Source organism: Gastrolobium bilobum, unplaced genomic scaffold (assembly GCF_033153095.1).
Source record: "Gastrolobium bilobum isolate Gb01-03AN ecotype WA unplaced genomic scaffold, APGP_CSIRO_Gbil_v1 utg7600, whole genome shotgun sequence".
NCBI classification, from domain to species: Eukaryota; Viridiplantae; Streptophyta; class Magnoliopsida; order Fabales; family Fabaceae; genus Gastrolobium; species Gastrolobium bilobum.
Genome location: NW_026897674.1, coordinates 480,786 through 498,031, shown reverse-complemented (window position 1 = coordinate 498,031; position 17,246 = coordinate 480,786). Strand labels below are relative to the sequence as shown.

Here is a 17,246-nt window from a genome sequence, read left to right as displayed (position 1 = left end):
TTAGAAAAAATGCAATGACCCCTCTAACTCAGGAGTCACGGGTTCAACCGAAAGTTTCAAAAGTTAGAGAGGTCAACATGCAAGTAAGATCTAACTACTAACCCGAACTTTCAGAGAAAGAGGGTCAGTGACCCGGAAGAATCGACCTGGGTGAGGTGGGGTGGGGTGGGGTGGGGTTGTAAAAAATTGTTTGGCACCTGTAGAGTCATCCCTAGCATTAAATAGACGACAACCTTATATTTTATCAAACATTACCTTCGTTTAATCTTTGCATCGTGTCGTTTAATCCCATCTCGCGTCATGCAATAAAACGACTTGTGGCAGCTTTTCCTGGGCCGAAAGAAAAAGCAGAGCGTTATACATAAATTGCCACAAAACCCCGTTTTACCGATCCCTCATTCAATACTGAAGCTTACGCGAATCCTTTTTTTTTTTTTTTGTGGTTATCGAAAACGAAGGAGCAAAGAGAAGCAAAAAGCGAAGAAATTAAGCAAATTTTTTTCATTTTTTTTTTTTTTGATAACAATTTTTTTCATTTTGATTAACGAAGCCAATCGATAATCGCTTGGAGAATGACAGAGGATAGTAGCATTAGGGTTTCTTCCGGTGAAGCCTCTGTGGCGAACGATGCTTCGCAAACAAGGCAGAGGTAAACCTACTTCACTGAAACATATTCCTTTTTGCGTTTTGTAAATTATGTGAAATTGTTTGTGCTTTTGTGCGGTGTTAATTTCATCAACTAGTTTGTCTTTTTTTCTTTTTTTTTTTTAATTTATGGAATTGGAATCATTTGAATAGCTCAATGCTCAAGCTTTTAGGGTTATACTGTCAAGTAATGGAAATGCTAAACGAGATTGACACTTTTGGATTTGATGTATGTTTTGTGTGAATCTTTTGTCTTTTGGTGTAGAAAGAAGAGAAAGTGGGATCAACCGGCAGAGTCCTTGGTACCAGTTGGGATGTCAGTCCCTGGAGTCCTTCCACTGAGCAATGCTTTGCCCCTTGCCGGTATTTCGTTTCCGGGTGTGACTCCTATGATCTCCGGTGTTCTTTTGACGAATCCATTGGCAGCTTCAGTTCAGCAACACACTGCTGCTGCTGCCCAAAATTCAAGTCAAGTGAGATATCTAATCCTTACAATCTTTATCATGCTTGCAGGATTAGATATCAACAATTTATTGTTTTAGGAAAGGGGATTGTAAATAGATTTTCCAAGGTGGTGCGTAGTTGTTCAATGAAATTTCATCCAAGGATTTGTAAACTTGGTGCCTGAATGATATGGGAATTCAAATAGATTTTCCAAGGTTTAAGAAACACAATAAAGGGGGATGAATTGTGTGCCCATATAAGTTTCTTCATTTTTAAAAACCAAATCTTTAGCCCAATAAGAAATAATATTTCAGGACAAAAGTTTATAAGAATAAGCTATGATTATGCGGAAACAAGGATCTCTCCTTTTGTATAGCCAAAAAGTTTTTTCTACATTCTTACAACTATTCATAAGGCTATTGTCCAAGTAAAGTGCAAATAGAGATTTCCCAATTTAGTACAGCAAGTTATATATGCAATACCCTTTTTTTTGGTTGAAATATAAACAATACTTATAACAGTCAGCCATTAGAGAGAGGACAAAAAAATGGCAGACCAGAGGAGTGCCAGGAATCCAATTTTTCTCACGAGTTTTAAGATACCCACTGAAGCATATTTGCATAAACTCAATCTAAAATGAAGATATTATGCAAAGATGCAAGTATGCAAGCAGAAACAAAATGACAAACAAGAGATTGAGCATGCAATTTTATATTGGTCTCCAAGTGAAAACCTGAGATTTTACAGAAGCTCAGTAGTATTTCTTCAACCTTAGCCTTTCCAAGTTAGAATAAGCTATTTCAAAGAGTAATCTCACAAGTCACAAATTTATCTCAAAGTGGTGTATTTTACAATACAGATCAAAAACCTCTTTGTTTCTACACTAATGAAACAATGTTTTTCCCTTTCAAGCTCTGAAAACTTAGTATAATCTAAATACATGATGCAAAGAGTATTTCTCTAAGAATTTGCTCCACATTTATTCCACTCATGTTATACACTATTGGGTTTTCTACCTCACTTGTATAAAGCTTCGTAATGCCTTTTAGAATAGTATGACATCTTTTCACTGTACCTCATAGGCTCATACACCTTTGTTTATCCATGTGTGGAGCTTGCTTTGCTTCACAGGGACTTCATGACAACCTTATGGAATTGATAAGTAGATTATTATTGTGCTTAGCTCTATTAAGGCACACTTGAAGTTGTCCTCTCTAGTCTTTATTCCTCTTGGGAGCTTGCTCCAGTCCACGATGATATCTTGATATCGAAACTTCAGAAATTCTGCAAAATTAGTTTGTTGTTTGACAATGATTTGATAGATTCAGCTGCTCATTCTCTGTAACTATACCCTTTCAGGCAGGTTTCTATTTAAGATCGTGTATATTTCCACATTATAATATTAAAAGTTAGCTTGACCCATTTGTACTTCTCAGACCTGTTGCTCATAAGTTTGCAGAATGGTTTTTGGGATGGGGTGAAATCAATGACTTCGATTTTTGTGCTTTATGTTGTCATTAATAGCCTGTTCTAGTGGTTTTGTTAATTTTTATTACTTTTTGTATGATTATGAGTATTTCAACAAGTATGTGTTCTATGTCATTCCATATATATTTTTTTCATTATAATTTCCTTAGAATAATTGCTTAAGTGTAAATTCATGCTGTATAATATTTGTAATTGGTAAGTGTTTATATACATAGGTATTTGGCTATATGCTGCTGAAGCCTTTTTTTTCCACTTAATTTTTTACATCATTTTTTTATTATGAAGTATGAACTTGTTTTGTATTTTTTAAAATGTATTTCAAGTTCTGTATCTTGATTTTGGGATGAGTTTTCATGTAGCCGAAGATCCAAGATGAATTAATAATTGCTCGAGAAATTGTCATAAATGATGCAGAGTCTTCTGTTCGTTACAAGTTGACAAAACGCCAGACACAAGAGGAGGTGACTTATATGCAATCAAATCTGCATCCTTTTAACTCTGAGCTTCTCTTAATTTTCATCTTTAATGATCAATTTTCTTCTTCATGCAGATCCAGAAGTGCACTGGTGCTATAGTTATAACTAGGTTTGTAGGTCTTTTAATGCATTTCTATAGTCATTGTAGTGTTTTCTATACCTCTGTATGTAATGTGCATGCGGAATTTATGCACAGGGGGAAGTATCGACCGCCTAATGCACCGCTTGATGGAGAGAAGCCGCTTTATCTTCACATCTCTGCAGGAGCTCATGTAAAAGCAGCTGCTTGTTTTCCCTATAGCATGATGATTGGGTTAAATAATCAGATTTAATTAGATATTTTTGTGTACTTCTTTATTTTGATATGAAAGTAAACATTTATTTCTTTATAAAGTAGTGCGATCAGGTGTATAGATTGGAAAGGTCCGAATAGTCAAAAGAAGAATAAAGTCTAGTCAGAGTAATAAATGAAATGTCATATGAAAGAGATTGATGGAGTTCTTTGTAACTTAAAATGTTTTCTTATTCTTGAAAAAAGAACCACATAGCTTTGTTGTATCATCACTCATGACACAGTAATTGTAGTGCTTCACAGGAATTGATTACATATTTTGGTTTGCTTTTGGTGACGTCAAATTATATCACAGATAAAAGAGACAGCAGAACGGATTCTAGCTGTTGATCGTGCTGCTGCGATGATTGAAGAAATGCTGAGACAGGGACAAAATTCACATGCAATTTCTTCTGCTTCACCTTCAGCTTTGGCTAATGGACTGAAGGTACACATTCATCACATACTAGTGTATGTGTACCGTTGTAATGTGATGTGTCGACAACTGAAATATCTTCCTGAATCAGGCGCTGAGCACATGTGTGTTTTTGGGCTTTGATGCTGACCCATCATTGAACATTGTTGCTCGTATACGTGGACCAAATGTGAGTCCTTCCCTACCTAATTCATTTGTCTAGTCTCCCTTGGAGGCTGGTTTTGTTTATGACCATATGTGGACAAGATAGCCTCGAATTTTATGAGAGGACTGGTAGAAGTTTCTCTTCTATAATCTGTTGGCTTTTTGGGTCTCATTTGATGGTCTTTGATGTGTTGATATAGTCATTTACTTTGATAGTTTCTGAAGTTTATTTGCATATAATGAAGTCGAGATAATCTAATGTTTCAAGCTTTCTCTGACATCTCCATACAATTGGGAGAAATTGTTTTGGTGTTGGTGGTGGTTTGGATTTGATCGTGCAGGACCAGTATATAAATCACATTATGAATGAAACAGGAGCAACAGTTATACTGAGAGGACATGGTTCTGGAAACAATGAATGCTCGAACGGAGAAGGTACTTTCTCCATTTGTATGATCTGAACTTCTGAAGGGCATGTTATTTCAACACAGCATATTTTTTATATTCATGGTTTTCAATTTGACTTCTTTTCTGGTTGCAGATGGACAGCAGCCCCTGCATATTTTTTTGTCTAGTAACAATGCAAAAAGTCTTGAAGATGCTAAGTGTTTGGCTGAAAATCTTTTGGATACAATCAGTGTGGAGTGCGGTGCTTTGAGGTATATAATTTTATACTGTGATCGGCATAGGATCTGTGAACCAGATCTTGATTCTACCTAGAGTGAAAAATTTAGGAAATGCTTCGTGTCTTCTCAGATATTTAGCTCTTACCATGTAGAAACAAATATTTTTGTAGAAAATTCAAATTTCTAGTTGATAATTAATGGAACATGACAACATACCTTTTGATAATCCAAATTTCTTGTACCACATACTAATGTCAATGTGTGAACAATTGAACATATCTTTTTCATTAATGGAATTGTTACTACCCTTGTGCATTTGCAGTGAATTTTTGGAATATTACTTTGGTTTTGTTCCATTTAGGAAAAGGGTATAAATAATAACTTTTTCTCCACCTATCCTGGAAAAACATGGATCCTCTCTTTAACGTAAGAGATTTGATTTCATATTAAGTTAGACCAGAATGATGTCAAAGGCTCAGGTGTGTGGCCATGCTTCTGATGCCTGGTGAGTGGTCGATGCCTCTGTAAACAATTGCTGCTTTAAGGTGCTATGTTCTAGGAGAAACTAATACCTAAAAGAAGATGAGAAGATTTAGGTTAATTTGTGTAATAGCCCCAAACCCTGTAGCATGATATTGTCCGCTTTGCCCCGCGCACAAGCACCGTCGAGCTCACGGTTTTGTTTCTTGGGACACCCCACAAAAGGCCTCACACTAGAAGAGGTATCCACACCCTTATAAGGCATGCTTCGTTCCCCTCTCCAACCGATGTGGGACATTACATCCTCCCCCACTGGGAATACAGCGTCCCCGCTGTACACACCGGTCCAGGGCCAGGCTCTAATACCAAATGTAACAGCCCCAAACCCTGTAGCATGATATTGTCCGCTTTGCCCCGCGCACAAGCACCGTCGAGCTCACGGTTTTGTTTCTTGGGACACCCCACAAAAGGCCTCACACTAGAAGAGGTATCCACACCCTTATAAGGCATGCTTCGTTCCCCTCTCCAACCGATGTGGGACATTACAATTTGCAGAGATGTAGGTACATTAGGTTGAATTACAAGTTGAAAATGAATGCTCTGGGATTGGTGCAAGTTCGTACGATGAAGACTAGCACTCTATTCCCTAGAGTTGTGGATTTTAGGCTGATACCTAATAGATTTTGTCTCCATTCACTTCCATGACAGAATCACATGATGGCCACCAAAACATTTTCATTAATGTATGTTTCCTTTATTTTTCTGTCTGTCTCTCTTATTGACACACTTATAAATATCCTACTATTACTATTTGTTATTTTAGTTTGCAATTTGAGTACTTCCATATTGCAGACAAGGTTCTTTAATATGGACCGTGTACTTTAACTTGGCAATTTGAACTCTGGACTTTGTTGGTTGATTTAAATATTAAATTTAAAATTTGTGTGGTTTGTATTGAATTTTAATTTTCTTGGTGTTGAGATTGAGCTTGTTGAGAGGGCAGTGCAAGGGTGGGAAGCTGAGGTCTGGTAAATCTGATAGATAGCTGAGAAAATTACCCCAGCCTTCTGCCATTTCAATTCTTTGAACTATGTTTTTAGTTATTTTTAATGTTGGTACTGTGATAAATTACTTTTAAGTCGGATTTGTATAAGTTTTAGGAAATAACTTATGGTTTAACTGTCATAGGGTTTCATCATGTAAGGTTTATAGTGCTGTTCCACCTCCACAGCAGGTATATGGTGCTGTTCCACCTACCCAGCAGGTATATAGTGCGGTTCCACCACCCCAGCAGGTTTATAGTGGCCCCTCATTGTTAAATCAGATTCCTACTGCCATTTCACCCCTGCAACAAGTTTATAGCGCCGTTCCACCTCCACAGCAGTTGTTGACTGGAGTTCAGAGGTCTGGAATTGAGCTAGAGGCTAGTACAGGCCTAACCACTAGTTCGATGTCATCAACTGTGGTCTCGACACCAGTTCCTCCAGCTTCCTTGGTTGGAGTGCCTGGGGTCACCAGTGCCCTCACATCAGGGACTACACCACAATCTGCAGGATATTTAAGCTCTGGACTTCCAGCAAACATGATTAATTATACTCCCCCTTCAGTATCAGGTGGGACTAGCTATATTGGATATGGTGGAATATATCCTCAAGCCACCCCTTTGCAACAAGTTGCCCTTGCCCTAAGACACTCGCCTCCTGTTGCTTCAACAGTTGCTCCCACAACATCAGCATCAAACAAAGAATCCAAGTCAACCACAAGCTCTCGTCTTGAAAAGGAGAAACGGACGCCTCAGAAGCGGAAGTTTCAAGAATTACCAGTTGGTTTGAAGGGCACAAAAAAACTCAATCAGGTCTTTGCATTGCCATTGATAAATTCTTTAAATACAACATTGCATGTATCAAGGGAAATATCATTCAACCCCCTTTATTTAATTTTAGTTTCTAGTAAGCTTGTAAATGAATAAAAGGGCTTGGTTTGTAGGAAGTCAGATTTAATTCTACCTGTGCACTATGGATTCTGATATACTATTAATTGGATGGGGAGATTTGAATATTTTATGACCTGCTATCAGGGCTGTAATGAGGGGCACCATAATGTGATCTAAATGCCTCCAAATTGACTGATTTGATAAGAATTCATCTTTTTTCCAGGGTAGAAGCTATGATTGTTTACTCTTCCATTATTATTTCTTACCCCGCCCCCTCTGTTCTGATCACAGCCTGGGGAGTGTTTCTTATACTTACATGTTGCTTGCTGCATGTATTTTGAATATTCATTTTCAGCGTGTATTTATAGATGAACTTGCCATTTGAGAAAGAGAAAATGAAATAAAGCAAATTACTTGTGGATACATATCAGGAATTGAGGGCCTTGTTGTCTTCATGTTTTCTTATACTTACATGGTGCATGCCTTTTGCTTATGCACTTCCAGCTTGTATTTTTAGATGAACTTGCCATTTGATAAAAATAAAATGAAATAAAGTAAAACACTTGTGGATATAACTGGAACAGAGAGCCTTGTTATTCTTAAGTACAGTTATACCTGTCCGTGGATACCTTACCATCTTAAACTGAACTATTAATTATTTTCTTTCTTCTTTATAATTTTCTTTTTTTATCAGAGAAAATAAAAGTACAAATTTTTTCTCTCAAATGCTCTTCATCTCTAGCTCTGTTCTGATCTAAACATATTATCTTGTGCTGACTGTTAATGCTTAATATTCCAGGTATTTTCTCTGACCTTCCATGAAGCTAGTTGGCTGACACTGAACCTGTTTGTTGGGCCGTTGGTTTGTATGTTTGGCAGGGCTTTCAGTTTTGGAGAAGTTAAGAGGGTGCTTGTGGCTGCACAGCATTTTCCCTTGCCAATCCAAGATGTTATTTTGATTGTTTTTTTCTTCATTGGTAAAATTGTTGCCAAAGATGTTGGCATATATGGACTGCCAATATCCTGAAGAAAATGGTTTACCAGTACCAAATTGATACAGTCTCTTGTAGTGAAAAAGACAATTAGAGATAGGAGAGAATATAAGAGTAGAGAATGAGATATCATCGTAAGGTATAATAAGAAAAGGAATAAGATTAAAAATGTGAGTGAAAGTACGTGAAGCTCTTTCATTCTCTTGGTTATCCATTGAATAGACACTCTTAAATATCAAATTTTTAGAAAACCCTGGCATTGTGGACCTTATCCTAAAGGAGGTTATAAGATACCATCTCACTTAAACTTCTTGCCTTTGTCTTAGGCCAATGTGAAATCTTGGTAGACGTAGTCCTGTGCCCCTTGAAATGATTCATAAAAAAAAACTCAGTTTTGTGTGCAATCAATAAACCTATCACTTACCAAAAACTCAGTTCTTGTTTACTACCAATAAACCCATCGCTAACCAAAAAATTCGGTTTTGTGTGCAAGACTTGTTAATCTTGATATTTGACATCAATGCTACATTTGGTACTGGTGCTCAAACCCATCAGGAAAATTCGAGCTGCTGTTGTACTGTTATCTTGCCAATCACACTATCTATTGGAAGCATGGGTTACCACTACAAATTCCTCTGCACCTTCCATTTTATTTATGTTAAATCATCCGTTTACACAACCGGCAGTCTACAAATTTTCTGTACTTTTCTGCTGTTATCATTAATGTGACACTAGGTCATGTTTTGAATGGTACTCTACTATCAAGTCATTGCTTGTTCATCCTACCTTATATTGTTTTACCTTGTTTTCTGCATTTGCTTTTCTCTGCAGTTGAGAATCTTGATTGACTTGTAGTTTTTTGTGTTGGAACAATTAGTAAAATATCTGATTCAGAAGTTGTGTTTGGATTTTTGTTTTCTCCCACTCTAACTCAATTGCAGGGATTGGAACATCTAAAACCTAATGAACAATCTGATGATCTGGTTGTGAGGAATGTATCGAATATGCCTGCTCCTAAGAGGTTGATGCTGCCATTATCCAATGGGATGCCACCACCTCCACCAATAACCATGCCCACTCCACCTCCTTCACCTAAATTTTGTGATTCTGAAGTTAAAGTACAAGATGGCAGCAAGAATTTACTTAAGAAAAAGTCTGATACAGTTCCTGGTGAGAATTAAGCCTGCTTTTACTAACTATATCAGGCATTGATTATCTTGTTTGAGCAACTTTAATGTTGCTTTGATGTGTTATTCTTTGTTTTCTCTGTAGTTTGTAGTATGGAGCATTTATTGTCTGCTTTGTGTCCCTGTAATTTTACTTTACAATGCCTTCTTTACTGGCCATCTTTTAGATTGTTCTTTTGTGTAACTTCTTTGTTTATTTCAGATACTTTGGTCAAGCTGATGGAATATGGAGAGGATGATGATGATCTAGACGATTCTAGCGATGAATCACTTCCTCAAACTGCCCAAGCAATTGGGGTTCAAAAGCCTTTCTGGGCTTTATAAGCTGTAAAGTGGATGTTGGACATAACAGATGTAAATAAGTAATTAATTGCGTTGGGATTGAGCCATCGCATTAGTGCTTGCTGATTATGGCTATGGTTACTCTTTCCAGGGGAACGGAGGTGGAAGCCCTGAGCATGATTTTTGGAGCAAACTAGTTGGTTGTTGAGTAGTATTTAGACTTTAAAGGTCGTAATTGCACATTCTCATATGCTTTGTGAGACTAGTATATCTGTTGTAGTTTTGTCCTAATTTGAGTATACATGTACACTGGTCGTGTATTTTTAGCAAGTTGGTATCTAATTTGATTTAAGGTGCTGCGATAAGGGATTGAACACTGGTTTTTGCTTCTGCCCCTTTTTAATAGTTGGCACCTTCTTTAGGACTCTTCCTGATTTATCAATGTAACTGCTGTTCCCAGTAAAGATAGAACATGCAATTACAAAACCTGTTATTTTGTTTTTCCGTTCTCCAATGGGTTACCTTTCTTTTCACTGCAACTCAACATTATTGCCTGATTGCTGTTCTATAGCTGTTATGCTATAATTTATTGAAAATACCTCATTCAGATACAGAAAAATTGTATTGGATATAAATATAAATTGCCAAAACTCTCGTATCCTCTTAAAGTAAATCATAATAGTAGATTTTCGTTGTTCAAGTTTCTGTTTTGTCTTAACATTTTTGGCGGTGGCAAGAACATGATTCATTTTAAATTTTAAATTGATTTTATCTTTGGTGGGGCTTAGGAACTGTTGATCGCGAAATTAGAAGTTACGGTTCAAAAATTGGTCATGGCAAGAATTTAGAGATAAATTTCAAGTTTTACGCTTGAGGTGCCAACTAAAGCACCTTGACCAACAAAAGCCTCTTAGTATTTTCACGGTTCGGAGTTTGACAATAAATCAAAGCTCTAAAATAAGCCACAGCTTTAAAAGTAATAATTTCAATCTTTCAACTGGTCGGGAACTTTTGCCAATTTTCAGGATGGTTTCCCAAGGCTGTTCCAATTCTTGTTTGGGTAATTTTAAGTCTCAATGTATTAACCCAGGCAATATTGACTCCTGCACGAGTCTTACAATTATAACACTTTTGTTTATGAAGCATAACTCTGATCAGTTATGGACCTTAGGAAGGTTGGAAATCATTGCCATAGAGTTTTTAATGGATTATGGAAGATGATTATGGTTGTCGTATAATACCGGCCTTAGTATACCACGAGACCAGGATGGTTTTGAAAAAATATTTTAGGCTGTCCTTACCGTTGACACGGAGGTCTTGCTGTTACCACCAGTGAAATTAGTTAGCATTGCTGGGACATATATTGCACCTACACCACATGATGACACATTACTTTTAAAAAATATTATAATTTTGACACGTTTTGATATTAAATAATAATTTTTAATATATATAATATAATTTATATTTAATATATATAACAGTCCATAATAAAATTATATAACCAATCAAATATAAAACAAAAATAATTTTTAATGTCAAATTTCATAATAGAAAAAAATTGATTTAGAAATTATTTTAAAAAAATAAAATATGTCGAATGCATATCGAAACATTAACCCAGTGTCAAAAACCCGTGTCGGAACATTAACTGTGTGTCCCGAAATATTAATTGCACGTCAGAGACGACACAAATTTTTTTTTAAACTGCATGTCCGTGCTTTCCAGGCTGGGGCCAACAGCTGCCATATTCCATAATCCATATATGGTAATTCTGTAATAGCCTAACTACTATGACTGAAATGATGTCTTGAGATCTATTTCAATGACAAACTCCTTCACCTAGGCACAGAATTCATACATATTCTATGGCTCTGTAGTTGTTTCATTATGAGGACCACCAGACAAATGCCAAAATAGAGTGATCCTCTGTTCCTCTTTAAGTGATAGATAACACCAACTCTGAATTTCCATAATCTCAAAACATGCCATTTCACATTATTGACTACAATATAGTGAGTTTTATATATACCGTTTATCATTCCAAGCGTCAAACGGTGCAAAAATAAAATCATTCTAAATATAGTTGCAATTCACGCATAGACAAATCCTATTTTACATCAGTCGCTGAACTGACAAACTATCAAATTCAAGTCAAACAATGAAGTTCAGAAAAGCTAAAAGGGGAAGAGAAGAGCAAACAAATATTTGAAGCACATCTAATTATCATCAACCCCACAGGTTATTCGCTCTTAACAAAGGAATTTCTTCATTGGGAAAATACTCTCACCCCCGGGTTTGAGCGTAGTCATCAGGCTCATCATTGTTCTCTCTCACATGACTGTCTTCAAGTGGCTCAATGGATTCTCCATCATCTGTGACTCTTGTGTCATTTTGGTTGCTTCCAAATTGACCATCATATCCCAAACCAGACTTGCGGCCGAGTTCTCCGCTGTCAGAGCCAAAGCCTAGATCTCCACCAGAATTTTCATTTAATTGGTAATTACTAGCACCACCACTAGTGTAATTTGTTCCAGTATTGCCATCCCCATAGTTGCCTGTAACACCATAACCACTACTTCCATAACTTTCACCCCTATTGTTGTTGTTACCTCCATAATTACTACCACCATAGCCGCCACTGCCTCCATAGCCTCCGCCGCCATAGCCACCACCCCCACCATAGCCACCACCACCTCCATAGCCACTTCCGCCACCACCTCCATAGCCACCACCAAACCCTGGACGTGACCTTTCAGTGGCATAATTCACCCGTACCCTTCGACCATGAAGATCCTGTGATACAATTCACAATATAATTTCAGAAGCTCAAGAAACATTGCCAACCTTTTAAAATTTGCAAACAGTAGCAAGCTTAGTCTATTGAATCTAACAGTAACAACTAATTGATGCTAAAGTTCTAATACAACTATCATGAAGAATTGTATCCTCATTCCTTCTTTCTTTGTTTAAATAAACAAGATTATATTTTAATCGGTAAAATATTGTACTAAATCTTGTATCTTTCAATTTCTCAATCTTGGTTTCGAAATCTTATTCCATATTGTATGAATTTGCTTGGTTTCTCTAACATTATTATTTTAAACTAACCCTTGTAATAAAAATACCCGTCATGAAGATCCTTTAGAGCAAAGCATTCTCGACAACAAGAATAATATTATGCAGGTTGCACAAGTTATTTACACTGAACTTCAAGAAGCCTCAAAAGAAATGTTTTTTGGTACGCTACAAGCTTAATGTTTGAACAGCCACATGCATTTGCAACAAAAATTATCATTACTGCATTCAAGATGTCTACTGTACCACGGCCAAATACAGCAATTGGATACTGCAGGAATGTACATGGGGTGTTTCACTATTTTGTGAAGTAAAGACAACCTTATAATTTCTTCATAAAGGGGGCTTTAATTAAAACCATGCTTCCCATGTGAATGGATGTCAGAAATGTTAATTTTAAAAGTTCAGCATGATAAATCACCAAAAAAACTGATAATACCTGGCCATCCATGCCTTGAACAGCAGAAGACGCATCCTCACTTGTTGCAAAAGTTATGAAGCCAAAACCTCTGGACCTGCCAGTGTCACGATCCATAATAACCTTTGCTGGAAGAAAATCAAGAACAACCAGTTTCAGTGCTGAAACCAATAAGCACCATAGTATGAAATATGTATGCTTTACACAGCCACCATTTATAAAATAAACATTTGATTGTTGCTTGCTAGTTTGTCACACAATACAGCTGCTAACAATCAAACCACACTATCACAACTAACAAGTAACAACTACAATTGTAAACTATTTCTTACAAAAGAGAGGAACAAGGAACAAAGTAACATGCACCCACAAAAGAAACAATGGTATACAAAAGTATAAATAAGCAGCCTATACTTTTATTAAAATATAATCATTTATGGAAAAAAAAAGGTAGCCAGTCTATATATAAAGAGAAAATGTTGGTTTGCTATGGCTCACTATGAAAAATTCAAAAGACAAATTCACAAGTTGAACCTTAATTTTTTGTTTGATGTTGTCTCCCTGAAACAATGAAAAACTAGTAAACTGTCTTAGTCAGAATGAAAATACCATCAATTACTTCTCCATAGCGAGCAAAAGCTTCTCGCAGACTCATATCATCAGTGCTATATGAAATACCTGCAATGCAATTGAAATTTGAAAAGTTATAGCTATGTTCCATTTAGAAAATATTCAGCGTGATAAACAAATGTACCTCCAACAAAAAGTTTTGCAGATGACATGGATCTAATCGCTTGGAAAACCGAAGGATTAGACAAAGAAAAATCTTGATTGATGTGCTTGACAGCAGAATTCTTGAGTAGCTTTCCAATTTTACCGATGAACGCCATTGCTCAACCCTAAAAAATGTCACACTGCAAAAAGTCATATGGAATATATATTCATTGTTCATTGCAACTTATGCTCTGGCTGTGTACAAAAGTTCCACAACCAGGTCACTTTCTAACACATCAAAAAGAATTATTAATGCTGTTGCAATCTGATCTGATCAAACTGCAATCTAATTTCACATTAGCCACAGCACAAAGAATTATAAGTGATCATCAAGGGTTGTGGTCGAAGAGGTTCACAGCCTACACCAATTTTGTGTTATCTCATAGTAGTAATGACTATTGAGAAAATACTTTTAGCAACACTATAACAAGCAATTCATTCCCAATTAAAATTATAAACGTACAATGGATTATAGAACCAAAAAAATAAAATAAAGGTATAATGGTTTTTCAAGACCACCCTTGCCACATTGGAATACACTGCACCAGCAAACTCTATTTATGCTGAATACATATTCATATCATATGTGCAGTAGATTTGCCACCAACTTGTAAGCAAAAAGCCCATAAGCCAAGAAGCCATAAACAGTACTCAACCAAAATATTTAAGTTCATTTCTTTCTTTTTGATTCTCTTTCTTGACTACCCACTTGCTTTTTGCACAAAACAGAAGGCTTGCAGGCCATAAAAATCAAATCTTGAGAAGTATTAACCATTACCAAGGTCAAAATAACAAACTGTTCGAAACCCAATTAACGAGTAAATGGAAAAAAAAAAAAAAAAAAGTTCAACGGCCAAACAAGCCCTCAGAGAATAACAGTGAAATCATAATGGAAATCGAAAAAATGGGTTGAAAGAAAGTTCTGATCTTGAGATCTTACGAACCTTGAGAAGCTTCTCAGCTGTGTGTTTGAGACTCGAGACAGTGCGAAGCTGCCAAAAACCCTTGCCGCTAGATGCTGACCTAAAATAGGGCTTTGGATTTGGGAATTGACACGTGGCCACTCTTTGTGATGTACAGATGCTGAAGCATAAGTAACGCTAACCGTTTTGAATTAGATTTTCTATTTTGAATTTTTTTTTTTTTTTGTTGATTGTTATGGTTGGGTTATAATAAAATTTTAAGTTTGTTTAGTTAATTTTATGTTTTTGATATTTTTCTTTTAGTTTGAAAATAGGGGTAGGATATTGTACCAATCAATTAGGGTTATTATTTCTACCAATTAATTTTACCATTAGATCGATTATGTTGATCAAACGATTATATATATTTCCATCTTTCTATGATTACGATTCCTCGTATTTAATGTTTTCACATTAAATATGGGAAATCCTAACCATACAAAGTTGAAAATAAATATACAATATTAAATATAGAGAATCATAACCATATAAAGATGAAAATAAATATAACCGTTGGATCAATATAATCGATCTAACAATGAAATTGATTGATAATAATATTGGTAATAACCTTAATTGGTTGTTACAATACTCTATCCTTGAAAATATACTTCATTTTTTTTTTGGAGGTTTGATCTTTTTTTGGAGGTTAAATATACTTCATTTTAATATAGAATCAGGAGAAGTATTTCATAGTCCAACACTCCAGCCCATATAATTTGTAGGTGCTCCATCTCACAGATAGGAGGGTATTTTTCGGAAAATGAAAGAAAAAATAGTAATAAGATGGTCAATTTTTATTTTTATTTTATTATGAGTGAGAACATGGAAAAATTATATGGGGCCGGAAGGTTCTAATTATTTTTCATCAAGAAGGGAAACAAAAATTTATTGTAAAACAAAACCATTATATTAGAAGTTCTAATTGATTCTTGAGCATGTCCTTTAAATTCCCCAGAATCAGCCACATCCATGTTCACCTTGTAGAAGCACTATCAAGCGTGTGGTTAAGCAAATAGTATAGTTTTAGAGATGTTAAGCAACTAAGCTTCACTTATTATAATAAAAATTTCTATGTTGCGGCTATAACAAAAACTTCATGCTGTTTTTGATTTGATTTTATGTTGTTGTACGCCGTACGGTATGAGTGTCTTCAATTTAAGTTTTCCATCAATCTGCAGATACTGCATCTTTTCCATTACAATCTTGAGGGTGAATTTTAATATCGGTTTAGTACATTAATTTAGAAGAATTAATACCATTACATGTTGGTCAAATGTTTGAATTCAAGTAATCAATATAAGGAGCATATCTCCAATAACTTCATTTAGTCGAACAATTTATGAACCTTCTCATATTCATGAACTAATGTATGAGTTTGATAACTTGTATATGTGGCATTGTGCATGTGAGCATTATACTGATTTTACTACTTTAAACAATATATTATACTATTTTTCTTGTATGCAGGCATTTCGGATTTGCAAAACTTGTTATCGAATATTGAATAAATGAGTGATTATATTGAATAAATGAGTGATTCTCATCACTTTAATTTATCTAACAATCATGTTTAAATTTTGATAAAATTTAGCTAAACTCTGTAAAAAAAAAAATTGATTGTGTAGATAATTCTTTCGTTGATTCCCAATTCCTTCTAATTGCATTTGTTTTTTCAAATATTCAATCTTAGTCCACCGGTCGCAGCTGAACGTAGTATAAATTCCTTCTTCTTCTTCTTCTTTCATTTTATGGATTTTCCAGATAACCCAAGTGAGAAAACGAGTGCTTCGCTTGTTTATGCAAAGTCACTTGGTAGAAATTTAATTTTAAACCCAATAGTCTTAAAGAAAGGGCTATTGGAACAAAATTTATTTGTTTCAGCGTTAAGTACAGTGTTGAAACCAAGAGCCTCAGTGAATAAATTTAAGCAGAATTTGCCTTTCTTTTAATTGGTTTGAACAAATTTATTCTGCTCACAAAACGAACGTTATTTTTATAGGATGCTACTTCCAGGAGACTTTAATCATAACGTTCTATTCCACGTCACCACACAAGTTTACGAAGAAAAAGAAAAAGAAAAGTACAAATTTAATATTATAATTATGTATTTCTCACATTACATATTTATAATGCGGTGACTGGACATAAGGTACTTATGTCCAGTGATTGAATACTCAATTTTCCCGATATATATATGATATCAGAAGATGCTTTGAATTAGCAGCTTAGCTTTATTAATTGAATGAGAGTCTAATATATAGACCACTGTTACAACAATATCATGCGCTAATATACAGGAACAACAATAACAAAATAAGGAGCTAACAGTTACAGCTGAAACAATAACATATCTTTGTAACAAACTAATCCTACGTATCTGTAACAAACTAATTCTATCCCAATACTCCCCCTCAAGTTGGAGCATGGAGAGAGGAGATGCCCAACTTGGAGACCAAAAAATCAAATTGTTTGGAACCAAGAGCCTTTGTCATAATATCAGCAGGCTGAGAATCTGATCGAATATGTTTCATGGAAATGGTCTTATCG

At 35.5% G+C, this 17,246-nt stretch overlaps 2 protein-coding genes across 5 annotated transcripts; one reads left to right on the top strand and one right to left on the bottom strand.

Moving 5' to 3' along the window:
- Window positions 1–306: 306 nt before the first annotated feature.
- On the top strand, window positions 307–9,973 carry LOC133309189 (protein RIK). 3 transcript variants are annotated; one of them, XM_061509929.1, is made up of 12 exons: window positions 310–649; window positions 911–1,118; window positions 2,937–3,038; window positions 3,128–3,162; window positions 3,250–3,325; window positions 3,701–3,832; window positions 3,912–3,989; window positions 4,306–4,399; window positions 4,506–4,623; window positions 6,259–6,925; window positions 8,937–9,165; window positions 9,385–9,973. In XM_061509929.1, exons 1-12 carry the CDS (start codon window positions 573–575, stop codon window positions 9,504–9,506), a joined length of 1,938 nt encoding a protein of 645 aa, XP_061365913.1. In that variant the 5' UTR covers window positions 310–572; the 3' UTR covers window positions 9,507–9,973. The 3 variants fall into 3 exon arrangements, with proteins under 3 accessions (XP_061365914.1, XP_061365913.1, XP_061365915.1); XM_061509930.1 differs by lacking the exon at window positions 9,385–9,973 and having other exon boundaries at window positions 307–649; window positions 7,803–9,065; XM_061509931.1 differs by lacking the exon at window positions 310–649 and having other exon boundaries at window positions 1,010–1,118; window positions 2,992–3,038.
- A 1,473-nt stretch (window positions 9,974–11,446) lies between these two features.
- LOC133309192 (glycine-rich RNA-binding protein 2, mitochondrial-like) lies at window positions 11,447–14,786 on the bottom strand. Of its 2 annotated transcripts, none has more exons than XM_061509934.1 (5): window positions 14,679–14,786; window positions 13,715–13,859; window positions 13,570–13,638; window positions 12,982–13,088; window positions 11,447–12,260 (listed from the first exon to the last, which is right to left on the bottom strand). In XM_061509934.1, exons 2-5 carry the CDS (start codon window positions 13,848–13,850, stop codon window positions 11,751–11,753), a joined length of 822 nt encoding a protein of 273 aa, XP_061365918.1. In that variant the 5' UTR covers window positions 13,851–13,859; window positions 14,679–14,786; the 3' UTR covers window positions 11,447–11,750. The 2 variants fall into 2 exon arrangements, with proteins under 2 accessions (XP_061365918.1, XP_061365920.1); XM_061509936.1 differs by having other exon boundaries at window positions 13,715–13,874; window positions 14,679–14,712.
- Window positions 14,787–17,246: the final 2,460 nt, after the last annotated feature.